Source organism: Mercenaria mercenaria, chromosome 6, assembly GCF_021730395.1.
Source record: "Mercenaria mercenaria strain notata chromosome 6, MADL_Memer_1, whole genome shotgun sequence".
NCBI lineage: Eukaryota > Metazoa > Mollusca > Bivalvia > Venerida > Veneridae > Mercenaria > Mercenaria mercenaria.
Window position 1 is genome coordinate 26,340,072 of NC_069366.1, and position 17,378 is coordinate 26,357,449.

The window sequence follows — 17,378 nt, forward strand, 5'->3', positions numbered from 1 at the left end:
TTTACGTTGTTCCCACTTTGCCATGATAACGGTCTAGTGAGCTAACGAGGATGTAAACACCTTGTTGATGATCGTAGTATGAGCATATCCGTCCAGATCGAGTTTGTTTATGAAAAAACAGGTTCATTTTTAACCAGGTTTTCAAAAAATCTGGTTATTAGATTGCAGAATATTGTCCGTGCGGGGGCGTCAACCTTTTTGTTTCCGCTCAATAACTTGAATTTGGAGTGACCTATTCAAATGAAACTTGGTATATAGTTAGCTTGCTTTGAGACGGAGTCACTTGCTAAAAATAGAACAGAAAGATTTCTGCGCAATAATTTTAATTTGCATTAAACTTTGCCTATAGGTAACTTATAGAAAAACCAAGGTAGGGATTGTGTATGGGGTCAAGTTCAAGGTCAGCATAACGTCACAAAAATAAAATCCCAGGGTGGTACCATGGTCTAGAGCATTTGGCCAAAATCTACTTTTTGGTTTTTGGAACGGAAGGGTGTCTGTTCAAATACCACAGATCCAAAAGTTTTTTTGGGGTTTTTTTTTGTGATAAAAAGGTCAATTTAATTCTGTTTGGTCAAGGTCAAGGTCGCAGCTATAGGGTACACTTATTGTCAGTGCTTGGTTTGAAGATAGTTTTCTAACACAAAAATGGGGAAAGTATTTTGGATCAGGGTCAAGGTCAGTGTAACTTAAAATTGAAAAAATGGGCCATAGTTGAATTAAAAAAAAATCTTTGTACTGTGGAATAAAAGGGTGTCCGTTCACATCCCACTGAGATCCCAATTTTTGTGATAAAAAGGGTTATTTAAATGCCATTGAGTAACTAATAGCTAAAATTATATAGAATAGATTTTTTTTCACTTTGATCATAAAAAATGTAGTTTCGGGTTTATAAGCTTTTATAATCATCTTTTCATGGGCGTCCGCGTCATAAAAAAAATCAGAAAACTTAATACATTTCTTCGGCAGCATAAGATGTCCTCCTAGAACAAAATACATAACTCGAGTTTATATTTTGTACAAAATACGCCCCCCCCTTTCAACTTATAATTCAGGTTAAAGTTTTGCACGTGGACAGACTGGGCGGAATGCTTTCAAATTTCGCACATGTCTACGGCATTTTGAGATGAGTCAGATGACCTAGGAAAAGTAACATATCTCTAGTTTTTCATTATTACTTTACCAAATATTTTCAGATTCTGCACACATCTTGGGCATCATCGGATGACTTTGCATGGCAAGTTTTAGAACACTTGACTTACTAGTACATTGCAGCAAAATTATGATCCTTTTTCAGCTTAGAAAATTTTGCTAAAGCTGTTGTATGTAAGCTTGGATGGAAGGGCTTCAAATAGTCAAGTGCGCTTCATTAGACATCTCTTGTTTCAACATTTGGTTCGAGTCAAACTATGTTTGCTATCCGTCAAGGGATGGTGTCTGTCCAGATTGTAAAGGCTAAGGTCACAGGAGTTTGAAGCGCTAGCGTTAATTATACATAAGTCATTTGTTTGATACATAAGTGTTTGATCCACCTAATCCATAACCAGATTTTTCGTGAATGGAAACTTTATCATGCAAGATCCAGATATAAATGATAATAGAGCCGCACCATGAGAAAACCAACATAGTGCATTTGCGACCAGCATGGATCCCGACCAGACTGCGCATCCGCGCAGTCTTGTCAGGATCCATACTGTTCGCTTTCAAACCAAACCCTATTGCAATTAGAAAAAAAACTGTTAGCGAACAGTATGGATCCTGACAAGACTGCGCGGATGCGCAGGCTGGTCTGGCTCCATGCTGGTCGCAGATGCACTATGTTGGTTTTCTCATGGAGCGGCTCATTTTAAAGGTCTCCTAGGTTGACAGTAGGAGTTTTATAATTTTATAAAATATTTTCGTAGTGTCAATTGTATGGACAAAAATGTATGTGTCCAATATAAAACTGAGGCAAAATCACAATTTCACAGAACTTGAAAACTTTTGGACGTTTTACAATTGTTTTTGCATTGAAATATTGCTATTATGCCAACTAAGATATCCTGAAAATTCTATAACAGTTAAATCACAAGTATAGTCAAAATAGAAAAAAAACTATATTTGAAAATAACTGAAATAGAAAATATCCAGAAATCGTTTTCTTTTAAAGATAACTTCAGAAGAAATCAAGATACTTCGAAATTTTATAAAGATTCTGTTACCGCCGTCGGAGGACTTGAGAAGGATCTACAGTATTGGTCAGTGGTATTGTTTTATATACCTGCACAGAAATCAGGGAACAGGCTTGTTATGGAAAAGGTGGATCGAGTAATAGGGATTTGATATGCTTGCACGTTTAGCTCAAAAGGGAGAGCGCAGATCTGTAGAACACGGAGTTATGAGTTCGATCCCCGAACTAATGTGATAAAGAAAAATGATGAATTTATACTTCTAATAAACGCACATTTGTATATCTAAAATAACAATGACAGCGCATAATACTTTTACTTGGCGATCTTCAGTTAGACGGAATAAAAATTTGATTAATTAAATCAATAATTGTTTCCAGTAAATAAATGATGTTGTAATTACTGCATTTATTGGAAAGGTCACTTAAAAGAAATGAAATATTGAGAAAATGAACAGCAGAATAATTTTATTTTAACGACGTGTAAAATGATTTTTCGAGGTTGGACCAGAAAGCCATTCTCCGAGGATAAAATCGTTTCATTACAGAAGCTGGCGACATTTGATGAGATATTTGAAAATAGCGCTGAGAAGACATTTCGTACTCCGGCCAACTGGTTCCCGTGAATTGAGTCACATCCATTGGAATATTTGGATTTCTGAAAGAGAAAAGTGAAGTGATTTCGTTGGTAGTTCTTACGCTTGTCTGAGCATACTGTCAAGACAGGATTACATTCCTTAAAGATACTACTTGAAGAATAATAAATAGGAAATCTGCTTAAGGACTTTTGTACTCGATACATCCGTAAAAAGGCCTGATTTAAGAAATAATTCGCAGTTATTAAAAGCCCTAGAGATAAAATGAATATGTCAGCATAGAAATTCTTTCCGTTTCAAGTTTTTATCGTGCAAATGCCAAACTGTGCAGAAATAGTATGCCCAAATTTCATATCTGAAAATATGTTTGAATACAGTAAAACTTCCTTGAGAGGCCACATCTATTACGAGACCACTTGCATCAAGACCAAACACCAAATTGAACTGTAATTGCCATCAACGTCTCAAGGCAATTTATACAGTAACAATTTATACAGTATCTTTAATAATCGGTCATTTGCATTTTTTTCGGACAACTTTTAAAACAAATATATGAATATACTGAACAATTATACCGTTTGTTGTATTCGTATCTTACCAACAATGTGGGAAACCTCCTTTTCATTCAAGTAGATAAATCACTAAATAAAAATTTACAGTAGTATAACTTATAATTTCCCACGAATGTTGCGCATTCCGTCCGCCCGCATTATAATTATCATTAAAGAACACTATCAGCCAAAAAAAAAAAAGTTTCTCCTGCCAGTATTCCTCGTTTTGCTGTGAATCCCGAGACGACATTGGCTAAAGATAACTCTAGAGCCATCCTTCTTGGACTTCAAGAATAAAATGTGCGAAGAATCGATTGGTACGCTAAAAGTAAGGCTTTATATAACTATGATACAGCACATCCAGGACATATGGAAACATATATTTTTTGCACCCGATTATCCTCCACAACCAGGATAGTGACATTACGGGCGCCAAGAACGTCACACAAACGGACGTTACGCAATGGAATGCGGCTGTCCAGCGGAAATCAATGCGTACACGGTATACGCGTACAAATTGAGCAGTGTATGAAGCATGTTTTCGAATGTAAGTAGAAATGTGTGATATCTTTCAAGAACATAAATATGTAAATGTAAACACAGTAGAATATATTATGCCGGGACTGTAATTAAAATTGTGATTGCTGTTACAAATGCACAAAAAATCGTTTAACTAAGTTGAATACAGTAAATGATGATCCTCTGCGTTTGAATCAATGGCTAATGGTGAACTATTTTAGTGAAGAATGAACGCAGTGCACCTTTAAAGTCTATAACGTACAGTTACTGTAACTAATGTACTACCTGAAATAATCAATCTCACAATCAAACTGTGCGATACACTATTAATTGAATCACCAAGACTTTCTAGAATTAATAGTCAATTTGGCAAAAATAAAATAATAAAAGATTAAAATAAAAAAAAATCATGATAGGTAGTAGGACTTTGGATTTTAATGGCATCTTTTTTTCATTTTAACTTCATGCTCAACAACTACTACCTTCATCAAGACTTTAAAGGAAATGGACGAAACCCCTATTACTGAAAAATTAATCCCATCTCAACCCCGCGAAACCCTGAAAAAAATTTTGTGCATCTGTCTCGCCAGAATAGAACTTAGAACCTTTAGACATACCCGGATTTGGCGAAATTCGTCCAAAATGCCATTGTTGCCCTCGAAACTTGTTTGTCTTCGATTGAAGAATCAGCACCAGTCATGTTGTAGATGGATACAGCTGTGCTTAGAGGTATTCCAAATACATAAAATAATTCGTCAGCGTGGTTAGATCCTGTAACGTGTATTCAATAAAGTAGGCATATATCAGTTAATGTCTGATAAGCTTTTTAAAATGATCAACATAACATTTCAGAATGGGTTTTTACTTGTTTTATATCTTATACTTTTCTCACTTATTTCGTTATTTCTCAATGTTAGGTACACAAATTTCCAACTGCGAATTGACGTGCCATGGGAAAACCAACTGCTGAATAAATATCGATATAATCCATGTGTCACAGCTTTAAAGCTGGAAATTACCGCTAAATCTATAGTTGTTTATGTCATTAATGTCAAACGATATAACTAATCAACTTATTGAAAACGACTTAAGTCTCGTTAATTCTTGATTTTGCAAACATACTAAAGATACTCACCATTCATCCACGACGGAACATCAATAAGGTTCTTTCTAACCTTAACTGCAAACTCATAGAAATATGTACTTCCTTTTTGTAACTGAGCGTGCGCCTCAACTGTCTGGGCTGCTGGCGCAAAGAAAACTGCGTCGTTTGACATATCCGAAACAAGCTTGCGTATACTGACATAGTCATCCGGGTCTTTCCAATCGGTGTAGAAGAATGTCAAAAGTCTTTCTAGTACCACTCTAGTGTCCTTATCTTTTGGAGAAAATGTTTCGTTAATCATAAAAGGAACGATCTCAGTTCGGAAATTGTTTTTCGTGATATTGAATTCCAGATCAGAATGACCTAACAGAGCTGAAAAACTGATAAATGCTAAAGTTCCATCTAAATCATTCACACCAGTCATGATATTAAGGGAAGCGAAAAAATCTCTAGAGTTAGAAGTGACTGCAGATTGTCCTTTGATTATATTCCTTGGGGTATCAATCAAAAAGTCACCATCTACAACTGGCCCAAAGGATGTTATGTTCGATTGAAGTGAATCCGGATCTTTTGATTGCAGACAAGTGACAAATGACCTTGAATCAGTTAAACAACTTTGCTCATTCAAATAAATTTCAAAGTCAGAAACATCTAGCAGCGCCCAGGGAGAGATAGCCGTTCCGCTTTCTGCAATTACCCTTTTAAACAAGCCTTTATTTCCAGGGTATAATGCCTGTAACATAACAGATGCGCCACCAGCTGATTCTCCAAAAATTGTTATTTCGTCTTTGTAACCAAAGAAACTATCAATATTGTCATGTACCCACTTAATTGCTAGGTGCTGATCCCAAAGTCCTTGGTTACCTGGAAATGCACCATTTCTGTCACGTAGAAATCCAAACATACCAATACGATAGTTAATTGTCACCACAATAACGTTTCCAAATAAAGCTAGTACCTCAGGGTGGTACGATGATGCTGCACCCTGAGTAAACCCACCGCCATATATCCAAACCATGACTGGGAGCAAATCTCTTGATTTGAGTCCATTTGGTACATATATATTTAGAGTTAAGCAGTCTTCAGAAAACCCAGGGACACCATATGCTTTCAATAACTCTCCATCTTCAAATGCTTGTTGGTAACACGCAAAAGAAACATTTCTCGCATCGAAAGTTCCCTGAAACGGAGCTTTCGGAACTGGTTTTCTAAATCTATTTTTTCCTGCAGTTGATTCAGCAAATGGAATTCCAAGAAACTTTGATATCAGTTTTTGCTCACCGTCAACATAAATAATTTCCTGAAATCCCATGATACTTCCGACATTTGTGTTTACTGTGACTGGCGTCTGAGAAAAGCATGCGGTTATGAGCGTAAAAGCCGCAACTGTTACGGAAATCACTTTTAATTTTTTCATAATTCATGTCCATTTGAAATTAAAGCTATTTCAGACTTTTTATTCATGTATAAACGTTGCAGTTACTGATAAAAAGACTGACCTGATATCTTATCAAATAAAGTAATAAAGACGAGTCATCGTTTTTGACACAAAGGTCCATGGTTTCATGGGAATGCGCCGTTAATATCTTATAGAAGTCCAAACATTACAGTTCGAAAGTAAGAACGTTGTCAATAAACTGGGTAAACCACCGCCATATATTCAAACTATAACGAGCACTGATGAACGCACACGTGCACAGTAAGGCAGTCCATTGGAGTTGCAGACTCGCCAAAACATCTCCGAACACAGTCGTGTCCTGAGCAGTCTGCTGGTTACACGCACCTGCCATATCCCATAAGTCTGGGTTTTGGAATAGTTTCTTTCTGATCGGTTTCCTGCTAAATATATTTGTTCAGCTGATGGATTTCCAAGAAAGTTAAAAAAGTGGTCAGAAAAAAATCAAATAATCAAATGTATCATGAAATTTAAAAAAAAATACGAATAACCGTAACATCACCCTTCCCCCTGCGCCAGATTCCAATGCTTAAAGCCTTACAGGGTACACCTACATGATCTACATATAGAGGTTCGAACACCCTTGGTTTTTGTGCCATCACTTTTTATTTCAAACACGTACTACACAATACCGTCTGAGGCTATAATACCTATGGGGCTTGTACTACAGAAATTAAAAACAGATGTTGAATTATTAGTCACTTTCGATACAATGCATGCGGGGCTGATTTACATGGTATTTCTGCGCAGAAAGCCTATGGTAAAACATCCTTTATTTGATTAAGGAACTGTCCAGATCGATAAATTGAATGTAAAAAAAAGAAATAACTTACTGTAAGCCTTACATTGTATTTTCTGATTTTTTAAGGTAGTTCATTCCACATCTTGGGACCAAAACCGAGATTGACCTATCATGTAAAGTTGTTTTCGAGATGTTCATTTCTGACCGATCTTAGTATTGTTAGAGGTAAAAATAATACGCTACAACACCAATGACTGGCACGCTAGAGACAAAACAATGTGAAAGTAATCAATTTCGCTCTTGCATGAGGATAAATCGTATACTTTTATATAGAAGAACTGTTCGATCAAGTATCTTTTATCATATATTTTAAAAAAGGGGCATTGTTTTATTCAGTATCTTTTTCATATGAGGCTTATTTACAGTATACTTGGCTATCGATTCCTTTAAATGGACACTGATGGAAGAAACTATGGTGGAAGTTCGCCGCTACACTAGATTGTCCAAACAATGCTGCTCCTCTCGAGCAGTACTGAACACTTAGTTTGTTGAGTTGCTCCAGCCAATTTTCAGTTTCGTAAAGCTACTTGCTTCGTTTCAACGATGACACTGAGATAGGCAGTGTTTAAAACCAGAAGGTTTCTGTTGAAGAGAAAGGGCCTTTTGACATTAGCGGAAATTAAAACAACCAGAAGATTTCTGTTGGAAAAAAAAGGTTTTTAATATTGATGCTTTTAAAGATTGATGGTTTCTGTAGGGGTAAAAAAACAAACCTTTCCGACATTGGTGGAATTTAAAGCCAAGAGGTTGTTGTTGAAAAAAAAAACGCTTTTTGATATTTGTCGTGTTAAAGCCAGGTGGTCTATGTTAGATAAAGGTTTTCAACATTGCGTATCATCATATATGGACGGCAGAAAATAACGCTTGTAGTATCGTACAGTCTGAAAACATCTAAATTTATTTACATGTACACGTGTATCAAGAATGCTTTATAGGCTCTTTGACGTCGAAACGGAGAAAAAAGAACATAACATTTATGAAGATATAAAGCAAACATCTGTTATGAATCACTACATTTATAGCAGTAGTAAGGTTCGGTTGGGGAAAAGGATGTGAACAGTGTTTTGAATTATATCGGGTTATACATTTGTACAATGTGTTATTTGCAGTAAGAATGCCGACGAAACTTGCGCAGTCCGGCTTTCATGTCAATAAAAACGTTTGAGTGAATAGACAAGTACGTATCTGTGATCGTTGAAAAAAATGCGTACAACACATGAACAATTAATAAGCTCCCACTGAAAGCATGGATATACCCAGTTAATGAAAAATGTATAGGGTAACAAGTTTTTGAATACCCTATGCAGTTTAGCTAATACCCTATTAAACCAAAATGGTGAGGTAATATCCACTTCACTTTAAAAGCTTTTCTGTTGATCTAGTACATTGTAGTTCTTTCAAACTTTCTAAGATATCGTACACATTTGCCTTAAAATATATTACCACGAAGCAATAGATGATTCGTTAATTTGATTCCAGGTGTATTTTATTTACATGGAACGTAGTAAAAAATATAATAATCACTAAAATACTGTTGAATATACGAAAAGAGCGTTACTATACAGAATTAACACTCACTTGTCTGAAATCTTTAAAATGTTTCTATGCAATCAAACACACCGGATGGTTCTATCCAACTATATCAACTGATGGATCAAAATGAAAAATATCTGGTTGTTTTTGCTGACACCTGTGCTCCCTCTTTATTCCTGGAATTAGGTCAGACCAGAATGCCATTCTTCTAGGATAGAATCCCTCTATGACTGAGGCCGGAGACATTTGATTGGATATCTGAAAATAGCGTCGGGACGTCATATCATACGCTGGCCACACTGTGTTCGTGAAAACGGTAACATCCATCGGCATGTTTGGATTCCTGTAATTAGATATGAGGACATGCATATTAATGTTTCAAATGGGATGTTGAAAATATTTTACGAAGTTTGTGTAATTATTAGTGATAACATATTTTCTGGAACAGGGCATAAAGTAGGCCTAATATGTTGGGAGTCTGTGACGGCAAGAGACATGTATTTTCTTCTGTTTCGACCTACAATATTTATTGTTTAAAAATGTGATCTTTTGGACTACCTCTATAACTTCTCTCTATCAGTTCAAAATTTTTATAAACGGTAGTAGATGCCTGTATTGAGCGGCGCTTGAGTGAAAATAAGCTACATTAGGGACTGCTGTCTGCGTACAGAAAGTTTCTCTCAACTAAGTCGGTTTTGTTAAAGGTACAGAATGACATCCTCACATCAATAGGCCAAATTTCTGTAACAGTTCTCATGCTACTCGATCTGTCTATAGCTTTCGGCACGATTGACCATGAAACACTGTTACATCGACTCGAACAACCTTTTGGTGTCACAGACAAAGCACATGCATGGATGTCATTATATCTTAGTGACGTTTTGGACAGTGGCCATCACTTTGAAATTTGTCTCTACTTGAGCTTGAGGAAATATCATGAATTATACAAAATTATAAACAACGGCACGGTAAAAGTTGTTTAAATTTTGCATACAAGTCTCTCATTGGATACATAATATTGCTGTAACATTGTTTTGAACATTTGAAATATTCACCATTACGTGGGTTATACCTTAAGCATGCACAGATGAACAACTCGATCGGAATAATTATTGGAAATGTATTATTTAAAAAATGCAGCAAGTTTTCGTTTCCTACATGAAACGTTGATCACTATGAACCCTAGATTCTTCAAACAAACAATAACTAAGACGCATTTAATGAAAAAAAAGTTCAGCTTTAGCCGTACCCATATATGCAGGTATATTACTTATGTAACCTTTACAAAATTGGATAGATACATTTTTTAAAATCTTTTTTAGAAATTAAAATACTTTACTTGCTCAACCTTCGTATAAGTTAAACTTACCCAGATTTAGCGAAGTTGGACCACAAAGCCATAGTTACACGGGCGGCTTGTTTTTCCTCTGATGTGTAGTTAATATTACTTAAACCAAGCATTGATGTATTGCTTAGCAACGGAAACCCGAGAACAAATTGTATTTCGTCACCATGGGCTGATCCTGCAATTATAAATTCATAATAATCACAAAATGATAAAATGAAATTGTTCTCTCTTTTTTCGATAAATATCTAATAACACTTCACTTCGTTTTCTGTGCATATTCACACTATTCCATTCAGTGCATATTCACACTATTCCATTCAGTGCATATTCACACTATTCCATTCAGCTCGACAAAAGTAACAAGGACATCTGCCAGTATATATATCTCTACCTATTTAATGGAATTATTTGATTAAGTAATGTGATAGCATCCAAAATAAATTAACATATTTGTAATATTTCGAAATATTGCCTCAGCTCTTTTCAACAGGTAGGAATGTGTATGTTATTTTTTCACGTCATTGTATCTATTGGGATCCAGTGTGTTTTAAAGATTTCCAGTATATGTGATAAAATCTGTAAGAAGATCTGGATAAGAAAAAGACACAAAAACATGGAAAATAATCATAGACTGTTGGAAAATATATCTTCAAACAGTGTCAAAAAAAGTTATATTTTAAACATCTTTTCAAAAAGGTAGCATGAAATCGAAACACAAATGCTGCATCTTTTTAAATATATCGTGTTGAAGCGTGTCTTCAGGAAATTGTGTCATGTATGCACAGAAACATGCTCAAGCTAAATACTGATAGGACGGAAGTGATAGTTTTTGCCTTAAACAAAACTGCTCATGTAGTTGAAAACGTCACAATTACTGTTGGCGACTCTGAAATAAAAAAACATCGTCCTGTTTTAGGAACCTTGGGGCAATGCTTGACGCGAGATTAGACATGGAACAGCACATAAACTGGGTATCCAGATCGTGCTATGGTCAGATCAGACAAATTGGTCACATAAGAAAATATCTAACAACTGACGCAACAAAATCTCTAGTAAACTCCCTAGTAAAATCACGGATGAACTATTGTAACGTGCTGCTGCATGGAATACCGAAAACAAATCTTAAAAGACTACAGCACGTTCAAAACACAGCAGCCCGCCTCATCACAAAATCGTCCCGCTATGACCATGTTACTCCTATCCTGAAAGATCCCCACTGGCTACCCGTAGAGTACAGAATCAAATTCAAAATCCTGACACTTACCTATAAAACATTACATAACAAAGGTCCAGTATATATCAAGAAAATGCTGAATGTGTACCAACCAAAACGAGACTTACGATCCCAGAATGGTTCACTAAGACTGGAGTTACCTACGAACATTCGAACAGCAACTTATGGTGACAGACGTTTTGAAACAGCCGATGCAAAGGTTTGGAACGCACTCCCTCCAGGAATAAGGGATTCAACATCATTGTGTTCATTTAAAACATCACTGAAAACACACTTTTTCATTCAAGAATACGGAAGATAATTTTTGAGATGACTGGACGAAGTCTCACACTTGTAAAATGGAACTGTGATATTGAAGTGTGTGGTCATTCTTTCTAATACAGTATATGATGGCACCATTTACCGGGGGGAGAGGGGGGGGGGAGTTGAACCTCTATATGCAGCTCGTCTGGGCGTACCAGGTGCTTTAAGCACTGGTATTGGCAATAAGGGTAAAATGACCTCAAGGGGAGGGGTGCGGTCATGACTGTTTGTTACAAAAGGCTGTAATTATTATCATTGTCATTATTAATATTGTTATAATAACTATTATTATTATTGTGTAAAACGCCATTGAATATATCATTAATAAAAATAGGCGTTTAATCAAATTATTCAGTTTCAGTTTCAGTTTTATGATTGCATATGCCATGTTTTGTGATTTTCCTACATATCGGCGATATGTCACATGTTTAATTGTAAAGCGCCCTTGAACGTATATTTCATATGAAAAGGACGCTCAACAAATCTGGTATGTTAATAATAATAATAGTTCGATATAGAAAGGCTAACTTATAAAACTGATTTGCAGATTGGTACAACATAATTTGACGCCAACTCTCTACCCATTGTGTATGGGTGTGGACGATTTTACATTATATAAATACTGATTTCATTTAAAACTTGAGATCCTTTATTGCTTTCACTCAAATTAAACAAAACTAGAAACGGACAATACACAAATTAGCCTTACGCAAATACGAAATTATAACAGAATACCTTACTGCAATCTTTCACGAGATCCTTCAAACATATTCTTAAGAACACTTTTGTTCAAATCCGTTTAAATATTGTGTGAAACGTTAATACTGCATTCCTCTGTAGAATGCAAAATGTACATAAACTTAATTATTTGAACCTCTATGCAGTTCAATCAATTAATGTTCGGTTGAAATAAATTAATGCTATCTAAGTTGATGTTCACATCATTAAATTAATTACTATGCGTATTTATATCATGTGAACCTAACATTTAATCAATCAATTAAGAAGAAGTTCAACTAATTTGCAAAGCGCAGTAAATTAAATTCATTGGAGGTAAAATCCTATTCATTTGTCTACGAAAATCAAAATTTACAAATGAACTATTGTTTGGTTAAAATAAATTTATGTTCCCTTTAAGTTAATTTGTGCACAAATTGATTGATTTTCACATTTGTCTAAATGAATGACTCAGTGCCAGCTAAGCATTATACTAAATTAAAATTCAAATCATTTGCAGAGCGCATAAACGAAATCAAGAGAAGTTGATATTTTTTAAGATCGACCAAATCATTTCTGGATTTGCCAACAACCATCGAAAATAATGCATGCATTAATTTCACAGATCATCAGCTTTATTTTGAGCACTCTGATTGAACTGATACAAGCATAAAATGAATTAAAGATATCTGAATGTGTTTTGTGTGCACAGTATTAATTTCAGAGCAATTTAATATATCTCCGCATGTGAGTCAACAGGAACAAAAGTGTAAATTTAGTACTATTAAAACGGATAAATTCCTACCGTTTCAATTCCACACACCCCTTCCCCTATCAAAAAATAATTTTTACACAATGGTATACATATATGTGACTGTATATTTTAAGAAAATATAGCACTTGGTCAAATTCTATTGTTCAGAACCATAACGCTATGAAAGTGTTGTTGTTTTTAATATAGAAGACTATCTCAAAATTCATAAAGGCCAGTGGTTTATAGACCAAAATGTGTCACCTGAAGACCTTAAGAGTGAAGTCATACATATAGCCTTATCTCTGACAAAATAATATTCACCTTTGATCCATGAGGGAATGGGGACAAGATGGGTTCGTACTGGAACTGCAAACTCATAGAAGTAAGTTTTTCCGGTATGTATCGTGGCATGTGCATCTATCGTCTGGGCTGCTGGTGCAAAAGCTAGATCATTTGACATATCCAAAATGTGTGTCCGTATACTGATATAATCATCCGGGTCTTTCCAGTCGGTATAGAAGAATGTCAAGAGTTTTTCTAGCGCGAGTTTTGTATCATTGTCTTTTGGGAACAGGTTCTGATTCACTATAGTCGGAACAATGGTGTCTCTGAATTCATTTTTCGATATGTTGAACTCTAGGTCTGAATGGCCTAGCAATGCTGCGAAATAAGCAAAATACGCAGCGCTATCTACATTATTTACGCCTATAATGATATCGAGGGAGGCAAAGAAGTCTCTAGCTTTAGCAGTCTTTGCAGAGTTTCCGTGCATGATTTCGTTCGGCGAGTCAACCAAAAATTCACCATCTATCACTGGTCCAAACAGTGTTTTATTAGACTGCAGTGAAGACGGATTCTTCGACTGTAGGCACGTTACAAATGTCTTTGAGTTCGGAGCACAGCCTTGGTCGCTAAAATACGTTTCAAAACTGGACACTTCTTTTAAGGTCCAAGGTGAGTTAGCCGTTCCACTTTGTGCGATTACCCTTTTAAATAATCCGTTATTTCCTGGATATATTGCTTGAAGCATAACAGAAGCACCTCCTGCTGATTGACCAAAAATTGTTATTTCATCTTTGTAACCAAAGAAACCATCAATATTGTCGTGTACCCACTTGATTGCCAGGTGCTGATCCCAAAGTCCTTGGTTTCCTGGGAATGCACCGTTACTGTCTCGTAGAAATCCAAACATACCAATACGGTAGTTTATGGTCACAACAATAACGTTGCCAAACAAAGCTAGTGCTTCAGGCTTGTAGATTGATGCCGCACCCTGGATAAACCCACCTCCATATATCCAAACCATGACCGGAAGTAGGTCGTTTGATCGAAGCTCATGTGGAACGTATATGTTCAGGGTAAGACAGTCTTCAGAAAATCCACTCACACCATAAACGTCTTTCAGCATAGCCATGTCCTGAACAGACTGTTGGTAACACGCCGCTGGAATATTCCGAGCGTCGAATGTTCCTTGAAATGGCGCTTTTGGAACAGGTTTCCTAAATCTGTTCGTTCCTGCAGTCGATTCGGCGAATGGAATTCCAAGAAATTTAGAAATTAATTTTTGCTCTCCGTCAACAGTAATATTCTGCTGAAATCCCATGATGCTGCCCACATTTGTGTTCACCGTTACTGGTGTTTGAGTAGCACATAATGAGGCACACGCCAGGATCCCGCATATTCGTAAGAGCTTCATTTGTTCAAACATTCCTTCAAACAAAGTATGACTTACCTTGCTGAATAGAGTTTTTTTATGTGACACGGAGAACGAATCTTGATAGAAATCAAAATATTCAAGGCCATACATAACTTTTTCTTGTTGCACTCAACCCAAGGCTATGATAACACACAAGGAAAGCACCGTACGAATTTAAAAATCATTTTATTACGAAATAGTTTGCACTTTTAAAATCAACTTTGCAATAAGTAAAATGTTAAGCATTCCGTGTTTCTTTATTTTCAAGTTTTATAATCATTATTTATGATGTGGTTAGTAGAAAATGTTCATAAACTTAGAATAAATTGTGACTAGCTTGATGATTCTATAATTGCTGTGCTTCGTATTTATTAACGTTTACAATGTGCTAATATTTGAACTAGCTTTAAAGGTGGTCAATGATATTTGAGCAACATTTTGAGTATATTCTGTTAGAGATTTATAGGCATAAACCGTATTTTCTTTTGATGTCTGTAGAATAACGTGCAAAACATTAATTGCACTTGGAACAAAAAATGTTACCTTTATTCCGTACACCATTATCACATAAAAGACGTGTTGTTACATACCGATTCTTTCTCTTAAAGTTAAACTACATAAATGCATGCGTTAAAATAGTGTCTGTAGCAATTATAGTACAAGAATGGAATACTTGTGAAGTGGTAGAGTTCTCCAAAGGTAAGATTGTGTGGAACTGTTCTAGAATCGAACAGTCTCAAACAAGATAACTTATAAAGTGTCCTCTATATACTTAGAAGCCTAGTAGAAGGCGGCCATAGTTTTTAGTAATCGGGACAGCCATCCTTGGTAGAACTTCTCCCGAGGAACATTCAAAGAAATTATATAAAACTTTGACTGCTATATTTGGCATGTTAGCATGTTAACTGTTAAGTATTAAGTGTTTCAGCTATATATCCTGAGAACTGCATTATACGTCTTCTTTTCAGAAAAAATGTTTTAATTTCACACTACAGAGTACACTTCCGCAGTGAATAAAAGAATACATTTACATGTGAATAAAACCCTGTTCAGACTTAAGTTTAAATTTGGTTCAAAACATATATATGTTTTAATCCAGTTTGTGGTTAAAATGTGGATTATTTGAAGGTCAAGTGGATTAAAAAGATTAATTAATATTTAAACCATCTTCAGTGGTGGTTTTAATGTTACATTAAAATTGACCCACACTTATTTCACTAGTGTGAACACAAATGTAGAATATTACAGTTTTAAAATCTATTTATGACTTTTCCGTCAAATCTGACATTTTGACTGTAGAATTAGAATGCTACAGACCAAGTTTGGTGATGATCCATTAACTAGTTCATGAGAAGTAGTTTAAAGGTGTTTTTTTTCCTATTTTTTCAATCAGTCAAGCGGAACCATTTTAACAGACTTATCAGGATTCTACAGACCAAGGTTGGTGCAATCTGACCTGTAGTTTCAAAGGAAAGGATGTTTAAGTAAAACGTTGATGCCAACGAACGAGGTAAGACAACGGGTGATTACAAAAACTCACCTGAGGTAAGATTAAAGCACCAGAGCTGGTTACAGTAAAAAGACATGCCACACATTTGCCTCAGTTTTGTTTTAAAATCTTATAACACATGACTAATAACAACAACAACAACAATAGTAACAATAAATGATAATATATGGTATTCAAAATGATTTCATTCATAGAGAAGTATTTATACTTCAAAAGTAAATATCATTATGCTGCACTTATTAACTGAGTACATATTAGTCATTACTTTCGTGCAGGTTAAATCATGATAGACTATAGGTTTCTTTCATAAACCTATAAAGGTTTTATGTTATGGTTTAAGTTTTTAAAAAGTAATGTTGAGCTAATATTTGAACCAGATTGAATAAAGATAATCGAACAAAGCTGTCAGTCACCAATATCCACTCGCTTTCTTTTCTTACTGTTTTGTACATGCTTGCACTTTCAACTTGAAGTTTTGTGGTTTCATACCCGAGCGAAAATGATATTTGGCATCAACTAGTACGCGAGGAGACGATGTTCTATATATATGTAGCAGTGTCAAGTTTCACTTGATTACTTAACTTGATGAAATACTTATTATATCTTTATTTATATATTCTTACATATTCCTAAAGCAGACGTATCAGTACTCCGTGGTTGTATCATGTCTGTACTCTGTGTTACGTTGCATTGTATTGTACTCCGTGTTTGTATTATCATGTCCAGTCATGTGTCCTCTCGTGCATACGAACTTGTTTTGTAAGAAGGGAGACGTTTTCATTGGTCAGTTATGTTCATGCACAAATAACTACTTTTGGCGCGAACTCACATTGGCACGGCCCTCTATTCATCATTCTTTAGAATCACTGGCTAGTGAACGCAAGTTTTAAGAACTACTTTTGTACTTTGGCAAAATGTCCTTACCTTTGGACACCTTACTCTTTAGTATTAAGTGTACATTTGCTAGACGTTTCTGGTTAGCTTTGTTTTTTTTTTGGAATTTAGTAATAACTTAATAACCGCGAGAGATGTATTTTGTGAAATCTGTATTTTTCGCATCTGCTATTTTTGAATTGTAATTCGTATT

General features: G+C 35.5%; 1 protein-coding gene across 1 annotated transcript in view; it reads right to left on the reverse strand.

Moving 5' to 3' along the window:
- Positions 1 to 2,465: 2,465 nt before the first annotated feature.
- Positions 2,466 to 17,378, reverse strand: part of LOC123550608 (uncharacterized) — a 59,557-nt gene continuing 44,644 nt past the window's right edge. The window contains exons 12-17 of the mRNA XM_053546723.1: positions 13,407 to 14,821; positions 10,099 to 10,252; positions 8,835 to 9,072; positions 4,969 to 6,358; positions 4,451 to 4,604; positions 2,466 to 2,825 (exon numbers count right to left, since the gene is read on the reverse strand). Of these exons, the coding sequence (XP_053402698.1) occupies positions 2,636 to 2,825; positions 4,451 to 4,604; positions 4,969 to 6,358; positions 8,835 to 9,072; positions 10,099 to 10,252; positions 13,407 to 14,821 (3,541 nt within the window). The 3' untranslated portion in view covers positions 2,466 to 2,635. The remainder of the gene's footprint in view (positions 2,826 to 4,450; positions 4,605 to 4,968; positions 6,359 to 8,834; positions 9,073 to 10,098; positions 10,253 to 13,406; positions 14,822 to 17,378) is intronic.